The sequence below is a fragment of the Oncorhynchus keta genome, chromosome 27 (genome assembly GCF_023373465.1).
Source record: "Oncorhynchus keta strain PuntledgeMale-10-30-2019 chromosome 27, Oket_V2, whole genome shotgun sequence".
Taxonomy (NCBI): domain Eukaryota; kingdom Metazoa; phylum Chordata; class Actinopteri; order Salmoniformes; family Salmonidae; genus Oncorhynchus; species Oncorhynchus keta.
In genome coordinates, this window is record NC_068447.1 from 30,904,813 (window position 1) to 30,922,584 (window position 17,772).

At 40.2% G+C, this 17,772-nt stretch overlaps 1 protein-coding gene across 4 annotated transcripts in view; it reads right to left on the reverse strand.

Annotated features, from left to right (window-relative positions):
- Nucleotides 1-25: 25 nt before the first annotated feature.
- The window catches only part of LOC118359800 (solute carrier family 35 member E2A-like), a 42,185-nt gene continuing 24,438 nt past the window's right edge, over nucleotides 26-17,772 (reverse strand). For all 4 annotated transcript variants that reach the window (XM_035738560.2, XM_035738561.2, XM_052482167.1 and 1 more), the window contains exons 5-9: nucleotides 16,660-16,780; nucleotides 16,407-16,460; nucleotides 16,093-16,165; nucleotides 5,702-5,847; nucleotides 26-5,399 (exon numbers count right to left, since the gene is read on the reverse strand). In XM_035738560.2, the coding sequence (XP_035594453.1) occupies nucleotides 5,162-5,399; nucleotides 5,702-5,847; nucleotides 16,093-16,165; nucleotides 16,407-16,460; nucleotides 16,660-16,780 (632 nt within the window). In that variant the 3' untranslated portion in view covers nucleotides 26-5,161. The remainder of the gene's footprint in view (nucleotides 5,400-5,701; nucleotides 5,848-16,092; nucleotides 16,166-16,406; nucleotides 16,461-16,659; nucleotides 16,781-17,772) is intronic.

A 17,772-nucleotide genomic window follows, 5' to 3' on the forward strand; every position in this document is an offset into this window, starting at 1 on the left:
ACAAGCAAACAAAAAACAATATAAATGCGGAAGAAAAATATATTTTATTAATCATGTGGATAACATTATCGATTATTAAACATCATTACATCTCAGATAAAATTCACATGAACAGCTCCCCAAAATATACAATTAGCATCCTCACTGACAATTTTAATGAACATTTCCCCTTTTCCCAATACATTTTTTTGTTATATTAGCAGGTCTATTTTGATATATTTCCATCCCTTACCAGGAATTGAAATTAAGGGTTGCCCTATTGCCTGGGGCAAGTGAATTGAGTAGTCGTGCAAGCCTGCCCTGAGGTTGCCCCATTGAGTAGGTGATTATTATTTTTTTGATTGCTACCCTATGTTTAGGTGCAAGGCAGACAATATATGGCATTTCTGCAAGTAAATAGCTCATTTACATTTCTGGCAAATGATCATAACCTTCAGGCAGCCAAAACTCCTGTCTTGCCCGCCCGATGGTTAAGTGCCTTTCAGACTTGAATGTCAATCTAAGTACTCCTTCCTACACAATACTTTTCCCTTTCATCCTTGTGACTCACAGATTGAGAGGTATAATATTGTGAATTGTGACATATTGCTATTAAATTAGAAAAGTGGTTATAAATCAGTGTAAAACTATGTCTGGTTCATATGACAACCAACACAATCATTTTGGGGAATGCATCAACATGAAATCTTAGTCCACAGGTTTCTTTTAAAAAACGACAGAGGCCTCTCTTTTATGAGTGATACAGTACTTAGAAAATACAACCAAAAAATGAGGTTCTGAGCAAATTCTCAGAGAATGAGATGAAAAAGGTCACCTGGTGAGAATTTCACTTAACAGTAGAAATTATGTAGCCTTCGATATACCCCATCGGTTAAACATTTTGAAGTCTACAGTAAATATCTTAATTACAGTAATCATATCAACACTGGACCATCAGTAAAAATCACATTTTGGCAAGAACATGAATTCAGAGAAACAGCCCTAAAGGAACAATTCATGTGCAAGTGGCACTTGTAAAATAATTAAGTAAACAAAATCAGTCAACAGGAGTCAGAAAGAACTTTCAACTTGTAGCTATAAACATTGATTGATTACAATAGTCAGGGAACATAAGATTACATTCTAGTCAAATTCACATAAATGATCTGTCCAAACTTGAGACATCCACATATTGGGAACTTTCCTTTGCTGAACTTGTTGTTAGTCTGAGAAAAGAACCACACTATAACAAAACCAAGGAAATGCCAGTGCCATTCACTCAAGCAAACAGACACATTTCCTTTTTATGTCAGCTTCCCCTTACAAAATGTCATCAGTTCTGTAGTTTCGCTTTATCCTATCCAACTGACCACACTTTCACTATAGACAAAGGACAAAAATGAGATCCAGTTTCACTAAACCTAAGCTCAATAGAGAGGTTGAATAAGATTAGGTTGGATTTCAAGCCTTGCACCTAGCTCTTTCAACCCACAGGACTGCCATATTCTAATTAAGTTGGCAACTCCATCTATCCGGGATACTCTGGGGTGTAAATCAAACACACCCAAAAAATCTGCAAGGTTTGAATTCCGGCTGTGTCAGGGGTGCACAACTCCAGGGAGGTATTCATCATGCCGATTTTGTTGATTTTTGGGGGATTTTTTCATGGAATGGAAGCAAACAGAACGGAGGGACCTACCTAAATTTGTCCAATAGAAAATGTTGTTTTGCTTCCGATTAGTTCTTAAACTGTTTCTGGAATGAATATGCCCGTCCTTGGGGGCCGATGTACTGCTGGTTTTTGTTTCTCCCTGGTGCTTAATTGCTAAAATAGCGAGGAAAGTCACACACCTGGTTATGCCGGTATTATTCAGTAACAAGGCAAGGACGAGAACCAGAATAGAATGCAGGAGATGTACACCCACTGTCTGCTCGCTTATTCTCTGTCTACAGGCAGGCAGTGGAGTAAACCAGTACTTGTAGATTCCTCAACAAAATTGATATAATTGAGCTTGTTTAATGCAAATATGAGATTATATCACCCAAATGGTAATATATAGAAATTACAGAGGAAATGGTGAAAATGGTTGAGACCTTGGGCTTTCACAACCCGAATGACTAAAATTAAATGCGCTGTTAAGACAAAGGAATGTACTCAAGACAAATAACAGTTTCATGTATAGTACTTGAATTACAGCACTTTAAATAAAGTACACCAAGTCATTGGCACTTTACAGTGAAGTCCCTTTTAAACCAAATATTCAACTGACTCATAGTGAATAACAGGATTCAATGTGGCACATAAAGTAAGGCATGGGTGTGGAAGGCTACACAATGCCACAACATACCAAATCAATCTATCTATAAATAAACTGAAGGAACCTTTCAGGTTTTCGTGCAAGAAAAATAACAAATAATATTATCAGAGAAATAGGTGAATTTATAAGAACTGCAGATGATATGATCTCTGTAGACTGCGCTCAAGGCTTTCAAATATTTCACATTGCTGTGAGAAGTTCAGTGTCAAAAGTGAGCTTTGGGAAAACAAATAAACATTACTCTCCATACCTCTTCTCCCCTGAGGGTAAGACACACCTTTGTAGTCAGGCTACTGCCTCAAATATTTGCTTTTCACTTGTGACTAGTTGGTAAACAGCTGAGCTAATGCCCTATTGGAATTAATAAATGCCTTAACTGTTCTACATTATGATGGACGGTGGCTAATGAAATCGGGAGAATAAAGCCGTTTTGTTAACGAGAATATGTGCCTATAACCAATTTTTTTAAAGACCAATGGAAAAAATAAAATCCTAAAAGGCAAGTTTGCAGAAAAAATAGACTTGTATTGAACCACTTCCACCAATGAACATTTAGAGAAATCCTGAGTTTTCACATTATTTGAAAACAGGCGAAGGAATGAAACAACAAAAGGAATTGACAGTGTAACAGTGAAGTGAAGTCTGAAGATCTGTCCATCTGGCCGAGTGCTTGACCAGGGGCCTCATTTATCAACTATACATACATTTCTTACTCAATTCCGGCATACTTGGGAGATTCTAGGATTTACGTCAGGGCCGGATTACCAAACGGTCAAACAGGGCACATGCCCAGGGGCCCCTAACCTTTTTTGGGTCCCCTGGAGGTCAGTGGCCCCCCAGATAGCATATGCATATGATAGAACAAATATGTACAATTGCAGGAAATATGCTTTAAACTGCAACATTTTCTCTCAGCCTCATGGAGAAAATGTGAGCATGAGATGAGCTATAGAAAACATTTATCACTGACCCATGTCAAATAGTGTAGAATTGCAGGAAATTCGCTTTAAAACTTGTTTAGCATTATTAAACAGAATTATTATTATTTAAAACAATTCTGGGGGCCCAAATGCAGTAGTCTGGCCCTGATTTGCCTGTGCAACAAATTATTGCGATTTATCAAACTGTGGCACGGAACATAATCATGTTTTCATTGATACACTATAATTTGTGAGTTCGTGAACAACCCTGCCTGTAAAACTTATTGATTCAGTTATGGTAACAACAACGCCTTAATTTGCTGTTTGATTTGGTGATGTTGGAACTGGGCCATGATAGTTGCAAAAGAAAGCTCAATGGCAAATGTGATCACATTTCTGTAGAGGTGTGGGCAGAATGTTTCTTTACAAAAAATGCATACCACCTGTAGCGAGTGCCAAACACTAGTCGCACATTCTGCAAGTTTTATTGTCTATTGAACAATTTAAAATTAAATGCTTCCTACAGCCCACACTTCCATGAAAAATACAAATTGTTGTTCAATATTTTGTTTATAAATACGTGATTGTGTTTCTATCTCCTGCCTTGGTATATGCTCGGAGATTAAGGGTGTGTTCATAAATTCAATCTAGAGTGTCAGAGGGGGCGCTCAGAGGGCGATCGTAAATTCAGAGAGTTGTCAGATTGTCCGTTCGTAAATGTTTCGCTCTCAAGAGTGCACACTGGACGTTCTGGCCAAGCAGTAGGGTTGATCCGAGCTTTCTGACCACACAATGGCAGTCAAGCACCCAAGCTAACTGGCTAATTTTGGCTAGCTTGCTAACTATTTCCAGACACAAATGAGAGAACACCTCACTCTAACCATTTTACTGGTCCTAAGCAGAGCTTGTTAGGCTGTTTTCTTGTTATCCAGAGGGTTGGTGACTAACTGTGCTGCTGGCAACAATTTAATTACGTTTTTTTGCCGACGTTTACTGACACCGGCCATATTCAACGGGTGTTAAGCGTTCGTAAATTCATCAGTTATTCTGCGCTCTGGCACACTCAGACGAGAAAGAAATAAGAATATTTGCTTTCAATACAGTTGATCAACCATTAGAAGTAGTGTGTACGCTTGGCCTGAGATTTGCGTGGAGATACTCACACTTTCCCGTCAACTTCAAAATGGATAAACACCCAACTTTGAGGCCTAACTGGCGCAGGAAAGTTTAGTCTTTTTTTGTGCGCATGCAACTTTGATAAATGAGGCCCCAGGGCTGGGAAAACTACGGCCTGGCCGGATCTGGCCCATGAGCCCATTCAATCCGACCCACAGGAGGTAAAAATAAACAAATTAAAATAAGTTGTTTTTTGGGGAGGTGGGAAATTTTTGGGTAAAAAAAAAATTAAAAACACTCCAGGCCACACTTGAACGTCTAAAACTAGATAGATAGTATGTCGAAATATAAATGGACCTATATATTTAAAAAATAACGGGAATGTCTGGCACAAAAATTGATTTTGACAAACATATCAGTCAAAAATAAATCTGTGTGGCCCCCGTTCAATTTAGAAATCCGGATGTGGCCCTCAAGCCAAAAAGTTTGCTCACACCTGCTGCACCAGTCCACTGTCAAACAGTGGTCCGTGGTCAGACTACACACTAAGACAAGTTCACATAGGTATCAGAGAATGCATCAAAGTGAGGCCGAATGAAACCTCAAGAGAAACCAGCCTCTCAAATGGACCATTCTTACTGAACGAAACCTCACTTGAGTGACAGATCCTTCTACTGTGCTATGATGACCATTGACTTCCCTCATTCGTAATAATGCTGGCGCGAGTCAAAACATGGTCTAGTCAAATCATCTGCGTATCAGGTTCTACATGATCAAAGTTAGAGAGAAGAGACCTCTGGTCTCTTCCCCCTTGGTCTCCTGGGGAGTCTATCGGTCCGATGCTTTGAGCTTGTGATCCTGCAGTAGTGGTTTGTAGTTGTGGCCCTGAGCCTGGGCGTGGGCCAGGGCCTTTAAGGTGTGTCTCTGAAACTGCTTGGCCTTGTTGTACAGCAGCACGCCCACAAACACCAGGGCCGTGCCGGCAGCGCTGAGCACCGTGATGTGGTTACTGAACAAGATGATGCTCAGCCAGACAGACAGGGCGTGCTTCACTGTGCTGGCTACACTGTGGAGGCAAGGGGAGGGTGTTAGACGCTGCTGCAGACCGCACTAAATATTTATTGAATGTTGCTTCTGTCTGACAGACTGTCTGCCTGTCTAAATGCAATTGACTGTCAAGGATAATAGTGCCACCTGAAAGGGCAATAGTCCCACCTGAAAGTGAGTGGGTGGGGGGGCATCTCAATAAATTCACGTGGCTCTCTATCCTTATCTACTTTCCTTCATCTGTACTGAGGTAAAATAACTGATGGGAATGATGGCTAACTGTATTGAGATGCCCCCTGCCTGTGTGTGTCAGACTCTTACCTAAAGGTGACGGGAGAGATGCGTCCCATGAGGGCGTAGGCAGTGACACTCTGCAGGTGGAACAGGGCCCCATCAAACAGCAGCAGCAGAACGATGTCTGGACTCCAGCTGAACGAACGCCCACTCTTCCCAATCACTGAAATGTCCTGGAAACACAAAGGAGCATGGGAGAACATCTTCAAACTGTTGGCACTCCCCCAAACCAAATATCAGGTAAGTTGCTAACTTACCACTTTCATTCCAACTTAAAAAGGCTGACACACTCAGTGCAATTATCATTTTCATTGCTTGTTTTTAAGGCAACAATTTGTCAACATAATACCTGTGTTTTGGCGATCATTATGATAGTAATAGTATTTTATAATTTGCATCTGCCATCAGTAGCTTTGGCTGCACAACACAATACTACACTGAACAAAAATATAAACGCAACTTGTAAAGTGTTGGTCAAAAGTTTCATGAGCTGAAATAAAAGATCACAGAATTGTGCCATACGCACAAAAAACATATTTCTCTAAAATGTTGTGCACAAATTCATTTACATCCCTGTTAATGAGCATTACTCATTTGCCAAGATAATCCATCCATCTGACAGGTGTGGCATATAAAAAAGCTGATTAAACAGTATGATCATTAGGTGCACCTTGTGCTGGGTACTAGAAAAGGCCACTTTAAAATGTGCAGTTGTCACAAAACAATGCCACAGATGTCTCAAGTTGAGGGAGCTTGCAATTGACATGCTGACTGTAGGAATGCCCACCAGAGCGGTTACCAGATAATTGAATGTTCAGCGTCCAATGTTCAATTTTTGAAAATTTGGCAGTAAGCCCAACCAGCTCACAACTGCAGACTACGTGTAACCACGTCAGCCCAGGACCTCAGCCACCTTCTTCACCTGCGGGATTGTCTGAGACCAGCCACCCGGACAGCTGATGAAACTGTGGATTTGCACAACTAAAGTATTTCTGCACAAACTGTCAAACTGTCTCAGGGAAGCGTGCTCATTGTCCTCACCAGGTTCTTGACTTACCTGCAGTTTGGCTTGGTTACCGACTTCAATGGGCAAATGCTCACCTTCGATCAATCAATAATATGTATTTATAAAGCCCTTTTTACATCAGCCGATGTCACAAAGTGCTATACAGAAACCCAGCCAAAAGCCCCCAACAGCAAGCAATGCAGATGGCCACTGGAGGAGTGTGCTCTTCACAGATGAATCCCGGTTTCAACTGTACCGGGCAGATAGCAGACAGCGTGTATGGCGTTGTGTGGAAGAGCGGTTTGCTGATGTCAACGTTGTGAACAGAGTACCCCATGGTGAAGGTGGGGTTATTGTATGGACATGCATAAGCTAAGGACAACAAACACAATTACATTTTGTCAATGGCAATTTGAATGCACAAAGATACCGTGACGAGATCCTGAGGCCCATTGTCGTGCCATTCATCTACTGCCATCACCTCATGTTTCAACATGATAATGCTGCGTGTTCCAGTTCCCGCCAATATCCAGCAACTTCTCACAGCTATTAAAAGAGGAATGGAATAACATTCAACAGGCCAAAATCAACAGGCTGATCAACTCTATGCAAATGAAATGTGTCGCGCTGCATGAGGCAAATGGTGGCTACACCAGAAAACCAGTTGGTTTTCTGATCCACGCCCTTACTTTTTTTTTTTAAGGCACCTGTGACCAACAGATGCATATCTTTATTCCCAGTCATGTGAATCCATAGATTAGGGACTAATGCATTTATTTAAATTGACTGATTTCCTGATATGAATTGTAACTAAGTAAAATCGTTGAAATGGTTGTATGTTGCGTTTAGATTTTTGTTCAGTGTATATTCAAAACAAAATGGAGACCGGTATACACTACACAATATACTCTAGGGTAGAGAGCTGCATTGTGGGCCCTGCACAGTCATTTTTCCATGGACATGAACTTCCTAAACATAATAGGCTATCATTTAGGCTCCAGCATTGACTGGAAATTAAATATTGATAACACATGTCTGCCTGCAAATTGTCCCGCCTCTATCAAATTTATGCCAGATTATTTCAAAACGTTTGTCTTTGTTGTAGGCTATTCATTATCTATTGTATTAAACAGAATAGTCAAACTCTAATAACCTACTTTTTGCTGATTTATGTTCAGTATTCTACCTTTCCTATCTTTTGTTGGGCGCGCGAGATCAAGTGTTCCTATATGTGTGTTCTCAATTACCAGAAAAAAATACTCTTATTCTGTGCATTTGTGTTCTTTTCACTGTCTGGGTAGCTTAATACATAATTCACAGCATGATTATTACCTTGACCATGCTTAAAGAGATATTCAATTGTGTTATTGTTACCCATCTACCAATCACTGTTCTTCTTTGAAGCTTTTGAAAAACTCCCTGGTCTTTGTAGTTGAACCTATGCTTGAAATGTATTGTGGACAAAGGAAGGGTTAGTCATTTAAAAATCATGTCAAACCCTAAGAGTGAGTCCATGTAACTATTTACCCCTGAATTAATTTTGTCTTGCTTAAACAATGGGGCTGAATTCTTATGCAACAAATATATTTTAGTTATGCATTTTTGTATTCATGTTTTGTTTTTAAGCAATTTGTATGCCACTTTGACAGAGTATTGTGAATATTGTTGACTAAAAATGACAATTAAATCCATTTTAATACTACTTTGTAACACAAAATGTGAAAAAAACAAGGGGTCTGAATAGTTTTGCAAGGCACAAGGATTTTTAATGAATTTATTTGCAAATTATGGTGGAAAATAAGTATTTGGTCAATAACAAATGTTTATCTCAATACTTTGTTATATACCCTTTATTGGCAATGACAGAGGTCAAATGTTTTTTGTAAGTCTTCACAAGGTTTTCCCACACACTGTTGCTGGTATTTTGGCCCATTCCTCCATGCAGATCTCCTCTAGAGCAGTGATGTTTTGGGGCTGTTGCTGGGCAACACGGACTTTCAACTCCCTCTAAAGATTTTCTATGGGGTTGAGATCTGGAGATTCTTATTATAAAGTAGGCCTGTCATTGGCCATTTAAGACATCATTGCCCATTTAACCCCTAAAGTCAATGTCCATACTCCCCCCCAAAAACAAATTAGCATAATAATAACAAGTAATACAAAAAATAAAAATAAATCTTTCAGTTTAAGATAGAGATGTTTTTTTTGCACTTCAGAATCTGCTGTGAAAGGTAACAGAGCTAGATGAGACTTCCCAAAAATCGGCCTTCTCACAAAATCGTCTGTAGCATCCGATCGGTTTGGCCTACAAACTATTATGACCCCTCTATGGGAAATTTAGACTCTCAAACACAATGGCTGTCCTCAGTTTTGCTCTAAAGTGGGTACAGCCGATCTAACTTCCGTCTCTAGTGTCCTAACAGTTTAGGCTACACACTAATATGATGGTGAGACTCTCACGAACATGTCACTTGTATTGCTCTAGGATGCCCACAGGCCTCACAATACTCATCTGAAGGTACCCCAGCACCAGTTGAAAAATAAATGAATGGAAGTATACATGTACACTCTTTTGTGCCAAAAATAAGGGGTTAAATATATATATATATATTTTTTTATGTATCCTGATCTTCTTTACATCTCTCAGATATAGGACAGACACTTCAGAACAAACTTTCTTTAGATTGTTGGGGGGGGGGGGTCTATCTGTTATTCAAAGAGTTTGCATGGGCTAATAGCAGTAAAGCCAAAATGTATTTATCCTCAAATCACCTTTTCATTTATTTTTTTTATACTTCAAGGGGTCTTAAAATTCTAAATCAAATAGCTAAATTATCCTTGGTATTACCTTCTTAAAACAATTCCATATAGCTTAGTAGAACTTAGTAGTATCCTGGTCAGTGAAAGGGGTACACTTAAGAGTACCCTTGTCAAGAGTTTGCAAAGCTGCCATCAAGGTAAAGGGTAGCTATTTGAGGAACCTCAAATAGATTTGTAATTTGTTTAACACTTTTTTGGTTACTAAAAATGATTCCATATGTGTTATTTCATAATTCTGATGTCTTCACTATAAATTATACAATGTAGAAAATAGTAAAAATAAAGAAAAACCCTGGAATGAGTAGGTGTTCTAAAACTTTTGACCAAAAGTTTGGGGTTACTTAGAAATGAAAGAAAAGCAACTTTTTGGTCTATTAAAATAACACATTTTATCAGAAATACAGTGTAGACATTGTTAATGTTGTAAATGACTATAAAGCTGGAAACGGCTGATTTTTAATTGAATATCTACATAGGCGTACAGAGGCCCATTAACAGCAACCATCACTCCCGTGTTCCAATGGCTCCTTGTGTTAGCTAATCCAAGTTTATCATTTTAAAAGGCTAATTGATCATTAGAAAACCCTTTTGCAATTATGTTAGCACAGCTGAAAATTGTTTAAAGAAGCAATAAAATTGGCCTTCTTTAGACTAGTTGAGATATCTGGAGCGTCAGCATTTGTGGGTTCAATTACAGGCTCAAAATGGCCAGAAACAAAGAACTTTCTTCTGAAACTCGTCAGTCTATTCTTGTTATGAGACTATAAGACTATTCCATGCGAGAAATTGACAAGAAACTGATCTCGTACAAGGCTGTGTACTACTCCCTTCACAGAACAGCGCAAACGGGCTCTAACCAGAATCGAAAGAGGTGTGGGAGGCCCCAGTGGCCAACTGAGCAAGAGGACAAGTACATTAGTGTCTAGTTTGAGAAACAGACACCTCGCAAGTCCTCAACTGGCAGCTTCATTAAATAGTACCTACAAAACACCAGCCTCAACGTCAACAGTGAAGAGGCGACTCCGGGATGCTGGCCTTCTAGACAGAGTTGCAAAGAAAAAGCCATATCTCAGAAAAAGGTGTTATGGACAGACAAATCTAAGTTTGAGGTGATTGGATCACAAAGAAGAACATTTGTGAGACACAGAAAAAAATGAAAATATGCTGGAGGAGTGCTTGACACCATCTGTCAAGCATGGTGGAGGCAATGTGATTATCTGGGGTGCTTTGGTGGTGGTAAAGTGGGAGATTCGTACAGGGTAAAAGGAATCTTGAAGGAAGGCTATCACTCCATTTTGCAACGCCATTCCATACCCTGTGGACGGCGGTTAATTGGAGCCAATTCCGTCCTACAACAGGACAATGACCCAAAGCACAGCTCCAAACTATGCAAGAACTATTTAGGGAAGAAGCAGTCAGCTGGTATTCTGTCTATAATGGAGTGGCCAGCACAGTCACCGGATCACAACCCTATTGAGCTGTTGTGGGAGCCGCTTGAGCGTATGGTACGTAAGAAGTGCCCATCAAGCCAATCCAATTTGTGGGAAGTGCTTCAGGAAGCATGGGGTGAAATCTCTTCAGATTACCTCAACAAATCGACAACTAGAATGCCAAAGGTCTGCAAGGCTGTAATTGCTGCAAATGGAGGTTTATTTGACGAAAACAAAGTTTGAAGGACACAATTATTAGTTAAATTAAAAAATAATTATTTATAACCTTGTCAACATCTTGCCTATATTCCTATTCATTTTGCAACTCATGTCATGTGTGTTTTAATGATAAACATGGTAATTTCTAAGTGACCACATACTTTTGAACGGTAGTATATAATTTGAATTATAAGAAAGGAAGACGTTCCTAATTAAACACTATTGCTTTGTGTGTGTATGTGTGTTTGGACAAGGTACTGGCAGATAAATGGGGCAGGGACATTCTGGTACAGGTACCGCTCTGGCACAAAGTAGCATATTTTCCCTTAAAAAGGCACATTGAGTGAAGTTTTATTAGCAGAATGTAGAAAGAAGTTAGAGAAGTTTGAGGAAACCAAGAAAGGCAAGAAATGTCAAATAAATTGGGGCAAGTTTAGAAAGTGGGAGAGGGAAGCCGAAAGACAGGAAAGTTCAAGGAATATTGGTGAAAAAAAGTAAGAAGAAGAAACAGGGATGTTGATGATAATGACTTTCCACCCCCCTATTATACCCCTGTATCCACTGCACCAGCCCTGGTTGTCCGACAGCAGCTCGCTAAGCTGTCACCCCAGCCGCAGCTCTACCCCCAACAAGACCTGATACAATTACGGGACCAGCAAACCGCTAGGAGGTGGCCCATGAGCAGTGGAAATCCGTTCCGTACACATCAACTCTGGCTTGGACGATGGACAGAGGGGAAGAGGAAGGGGTAGAAGAAAGGGGGGGAGCCAGTGCTGACGGACAGGCTGGACGACAACCACTACTGGGTAGGAACTTTGCTTGTTACAACAGGAAAGGAGGTACATTTCGCCAGAACATGTTGAAACGAATCTAACTAACAGGGGGCAGCGGGGGAATGTTGGAAAACCGGACCTCCACCGAAAACAACCCTTTTCAACCCACATATGGACTGACACAAGGTAGAGACAACTGACACCCTTGCACAGCATTTCAAGATTTTTTTAACCCCCCGTGAGGAGCCGATGGTTTGTTTTTTCGTCAATGGTGAGTTAATCAATTTTCTAGTAGATACTGGCGCTGCAATGTCCGTCATAAACTCTAAATCTATGTCCAAACCTCCCATGCCAAATTAATCCGTCAGCACTGTGGGAGCCTCAGGAGTGACTATGAAAGAGCTGCTCACGATGCCTCTACCTGTTAAAGTTGATAACACATACATCAATTCAGTTACTCTGCATGTTGTCCTGTAAATTTGTCAGGAAGAGACCTTTCTGTAAATTGGGGATTAATATTCTTTGCAAAGGAAAAGGCCTCAGTGTTGTACAGCCTCGTGAGACATGTCATCTCATGATGCTGTTCGACACGGTTTCAACATGTGATTGGTACTATGCATGGGACATACAGGATATTGAGTGGTCACATTATGACTCTATTGTTTTAAAATTTTCTCAACTGCTGGCAGCTGTTGGAAACAGAAAGGCAGTTATGTCACAGACTGGCTTACATTGCACTGCAAATTTCTCACCATTGACAAGAGATTTATATTATTAACAGAATTGGCTGACAGAGACCATACCCAAAGACAGCCTACTGTGCACGAACATGTATAGTGGGCCCCAATTTTGCACTCTGAGTGTTAAATTGATATATTAACTATATGCCAACTACCCAACATTCATTATTTATGTCATTCTTAGCTTAGATAAATGGTATAGTCATTGTGCGTTCTCAATGAACATTGTAAAATCAGGTGCTTTGTAAATTCGCTCTGGCTATCTGCTCCGAGTGCAGATTAACTGTTGAATTCACTAATGCTCAACACCCGTTGGAACATGGCCGGTATGTAATTGTATTCGAACACAGCTTGGGTATGTGAGTATGTTGATCAAATTTGTACGTATGCTTTGACGGGAGGTTTGAAACATTTTTAATTGGAATGAAATAGTAAAGGAGGTTGAGTAGAATCCAATTCCGCTCTCTTGGCAGCCGTGTGTGTAGTTAATACAGTCACAGTGAAAGTCACCCTGTTTAAGGTGTGGGACCGTCGGTCATTAAAAAGTGAGTAGAGGCAATACAGTTGAAATTGGCTAAATGTACGACAGGAAAAGTATTATATTTAGTGGGGAAACGGACAGAATCAAAAGCAATAAGACTACTACCCATAGGACCAGTAACAATACCCGAATAATGTTACATGGCGACAGAATTGGAGCTGGTATTGGGGTTGGATAATCCTTGCGAGATTCAAAGACAATATGTTACCTATTAGTATACACTAACATTTTTAGTATATGGGCGAGAGCAGGAATGATGTTTACAAATAGTCCAACTTTGTATCACGCCGCAACGAAGCAATCGCCAAAACTGTGTTGAGGGTTTTGTGTTGTGTATATAGTTCATTTGTACAGTATATAGTTAATTTGTTATTGGTGTAAAAAGGCGAAGAAACTTGCCAGACATCATATTCAAAATAAAGAAAAACCCTGGAATGAGTAGGTGTGTCCAAACTTTAGCTGGTACTGTAGTCATAAATCTAAGATTTATGAGACACTTGGGCGCGACGGCAGTATGTGACGACCTGTGTTTGCGATCGGCAGTAGGAACAGAGGATGGTGGAGATATTAGCTCTCTTGATCTACACAGAAGAGCTACATTTATTTTTAAAACGATTTCCCCGGGGCCTGTTTCTGCACATCTGCAAACTGTCACAAAGATTAAAGAATGTACTTTCTATAAGAGGAGAGTGACAACTCAGATCGTTGGGCATTCAACTTTGAACTATTCTTAGTTATGGTTGATTGCTTCAGTTTTTGCAAATCTTATAATACATTTGTTGTTTGTAAGAATCTGCAGTCTCTCTTCCTATAGAATTTCTACCACAAGCTACACCTAACAATGCTTGAAACACTGGTTGCAACTGTATTTGTAAAAACAATGCCACTTGTGCAATTGAAGGAGTTTAGAAATAAATGCAGTAGCAATGGAAAACTGGGATCCCCTCTTGACTTAAAATGGCCAAAACCGTCTTCAAAAGTGTTTTCCCACGATTGCATTAAGAATTGTTGTGCATTGACCGCTTGTCAAAATACATGTTTTCCTTTGAGTATTTCTCTCACATAGAACACACAGGCTGACCAGGTAAATAGGTCTACTATTCTATTATGGAGTTGTCTGATTTAGTTTTAATAACAATAGGCTACATGGGAAAAATAGTAGCACTGGAAAGTTGCATTCTGAGTGATGAAGTATAGGCTTTGAATTGCTTTGCCAGCAGCTACACACCACTGTTGAGTTGAGCGTCGCGCGGTGATGCGCATTATAGACTAATTCCTCTTCTGAACATCGGAGTGTCAGTAACAATCATGCATATCAGTTCAGAGCACACAGCGTAACAGAAAAAATTTAATATTTGAGAATACATTTGGGAATATATTTCATAGAACAGACAAGCTTCTATATTAGGCCATTTACAAATGTAATATACTCAACAGTACTTTAGTATAGTGCCTTCAGAAAGTATTCATACCCCTTATTCCACATTTTGTTGTGTTACAGCCTGAAATCGAAATGAATTAAATATATTTTTCCTCACCCATCTACACACAATACCCATAATGACAAAGTGAAAACATGTTTTTACACATTTTAGCAGATTTATTGAAAATGAAATATCTAATTTACTTAAGTATTCACACCCCTGAGTCAATACATGTTAGAGTCACAGTTGGCAGCGATTACATAAAGTTAATTTCTTTGCCACATGTTTTGCAGTTTTATTTTAGTGCCTTATTTGCAAAAAGGATGCATGTTTTGTAATATTTTTATTCTGTACAAGCTTCCTTTTCACTTTTTCATGTAGGTTAGTATTGTGGAGTAACTACAATGTTGTTGAGGGCACTGCGTTCATCCACCTCTGGCCTGCTCGCCTCCCTACCACTGAGGAAGTACAGTTCCCGCTCAGCCCAGTCAAAACTGTTCGCTGCTCTGGCCCCCCAATGGTGGAACAAACTCCCTCACGACGCCAGGACAGCGGAGTCAATCACCACCTTCCGGAGACACCTGAAACCCCACCTCTTTAAGGAATAGCTAGGATAGGATAAAGTAATCCTTCTCACCCCCCTAAAAGATTCAGATGCACTATTGTAAAGTGGCTGTTCCACTGGATGTCATAAGGTGAATGCACCAATTTGTAAGTCGCTCTGGATAAGAGCGTCTGCTAAATGACTTAAATGTAATGTAAATGTTGATCTAACCTCAGTGTTCTCCTATCACAGCCATTAAACTTTGTAACTGTTTTAAAGTCACCATTGGTCTCATTGTGAAATTGCTGAGCAGTTTCCTTCCTCTCCGGCAACTGAGTTAGGTGTGTCTTTGTAGTGACAGGGTGTATTTATACACCATCAAAAGTGTAATAACAACTTCACCATGATCAAAGAGATATTCAATGTCTGCTTTTAAATGTTTGTACCCATCTACAAATTAGGTGCCTTTCTTTGCGAGGGATTCTAAAACCTCCCTGGTCTTTGTGGTTGAATCTGTGTTTGAAATTCACTGCTCGACTGAGGGACCTTACAGATAATTGTGTGTGTGGGGTACAGAGATGAGGTAATCATGTTAAACACTTATTGCAACACAGAGTGCATGCATGCAACTTAGTATGTGACGTATTAAGAACATTTTTACTCCTGAATTTATTTAGGCTTGCCATCACAAAAGGGTTGAATGCTTATTCACTCTAGACATTTCAGCTTTTCATTTTTTATTAATTTGTAAACAATTCTAAAAACAAAATTCCACTTTGACATTATGGGGTAATTACGTGTAGGCCAGTGACACAACATCTCAATGTAATCCATTTTAAATTCAGGCTGTAACAACCAAATGTGGAAAAGTCAAGGGATGTGAATACTTTCTGAAGGCACTGTACTGTATATGTGACTGACCATGAGGAAGACCCAGGCAGGTATGAGCATAATGACTGCAGCTGCACTGGTGTAGAACTGCAGATCTGGAGGGCTAAACAGGACACAGGAACAAGTATTTTATTCAGTACAGTTTCACATACTATAATCTACAGTAAACATCAAATTCCTCAACTCCTCACATTATTTACACATCTGTTAATACACTGATGTATTGTGCTTTTTTATTCCTATGATACAATTAAACAGGTATTATAATCTAGTACAGGATATAAAACTGGCATAACAGGCCTACATTCATTTACTAAAATATGGAGGAACTAAAAACAACTTACCTGAATTTGTAGGTGTCTCCACTTAGTAGCTTCTTTGAAAAAACATTCTGTAAACTGAAAGGGAATATGAAGAGAACAATGAAAACATGTGGTGTTACATTGCCTTAGAAAAAACAAAACTGTGAAATGTGAGAAAAGTTATCAATGCTGGTACTATTGTGTGTGTGCGTGTCTCTACCAGTCCATGATGTTGGTGGAGAGGGCTGCACGTGGGTACTATTGTGTTACTGTGTGTGTGTGTGTGTGTGTCTACCAGTCCATGATGTTGGTGGAGAGGGCTGCGGAGAAGCCCAGCATGTTGAAACTGATCTCTGTTGCAGTGCAGAGGGCCAGACCAGCCATGACAGGAAAGAGGGACAGGTTCACCCACATACCTACAGTAGTTTACGCACACGCACACACACACACACACACACACACACACACACACACACACACACACACACACACACACACACACACACACACACACACACACACACACACACACACACACACACACACACACACACACACACACACACACACACACACACACACACACACACACACACACACACACACACTTCATTAATAAGTGCATCGATGACGTCGTCCCCACATTAACCGAACATACATATTCCAATCAAAAGCCATGGATTACTGGCAGAATTCACACTGAGCTAAAGGCTAGAGCTGCCGCTTTCAAGGAGTGGGACACTAATCTGGACGCTTTTAAGAAATCCCGTTACGACCTCCGACGAGCCATTAAACAGGGAAAGCATCAGTAACGGACTAAGATCGAATCCTGCAAAGTTGGCTCTTTAAAATTCTCCAGAATTGTTAGATTGGGTTTAAGTCCAGGCTCTGGCTGGGCCACTCAAGGACAGTCAGAGACTTGACCCAAAGCCACTCCTGCGTTGTCTTGGCTGTGTTCTTAGGGTCATTGTCCTGTTAGAAGGTGAACCTTTGCCTCAGTCTGAGATCCTGAGCGCTGTGGAGCAGGTTTTCATCAAGGACTGCTCTGTGCGTTGCTCCGTTAATCTTTCCCTCGATCCTGACTAGTCTCCCAGTCCCTGCTGCTGAAAAACATCCCCACAGCATGATGCTGACACCACCATGTTTCACCGTAGGGATGATGCCAGGTTTCCTACAGATGTATTGCTTGGCATTCAGGCCAAAGAGTTAAATCTTGGTTTCATCATACCAGAGAATCTTGTTTCTCATGGTCTGAGTGAGAGTCTTTAGGTGCCTTTTGGCAAACTCCAAGTGGGCTGTCGTGTGCCTTTTAAAAGGGGGTTGGGTTCTGTCTGGCCACTCTAACATAAAGGCCTGATTGGTGGAGTGCTGCAGAGATGGTTGTCCTTCTGGAAGGTTCTATCTCCAC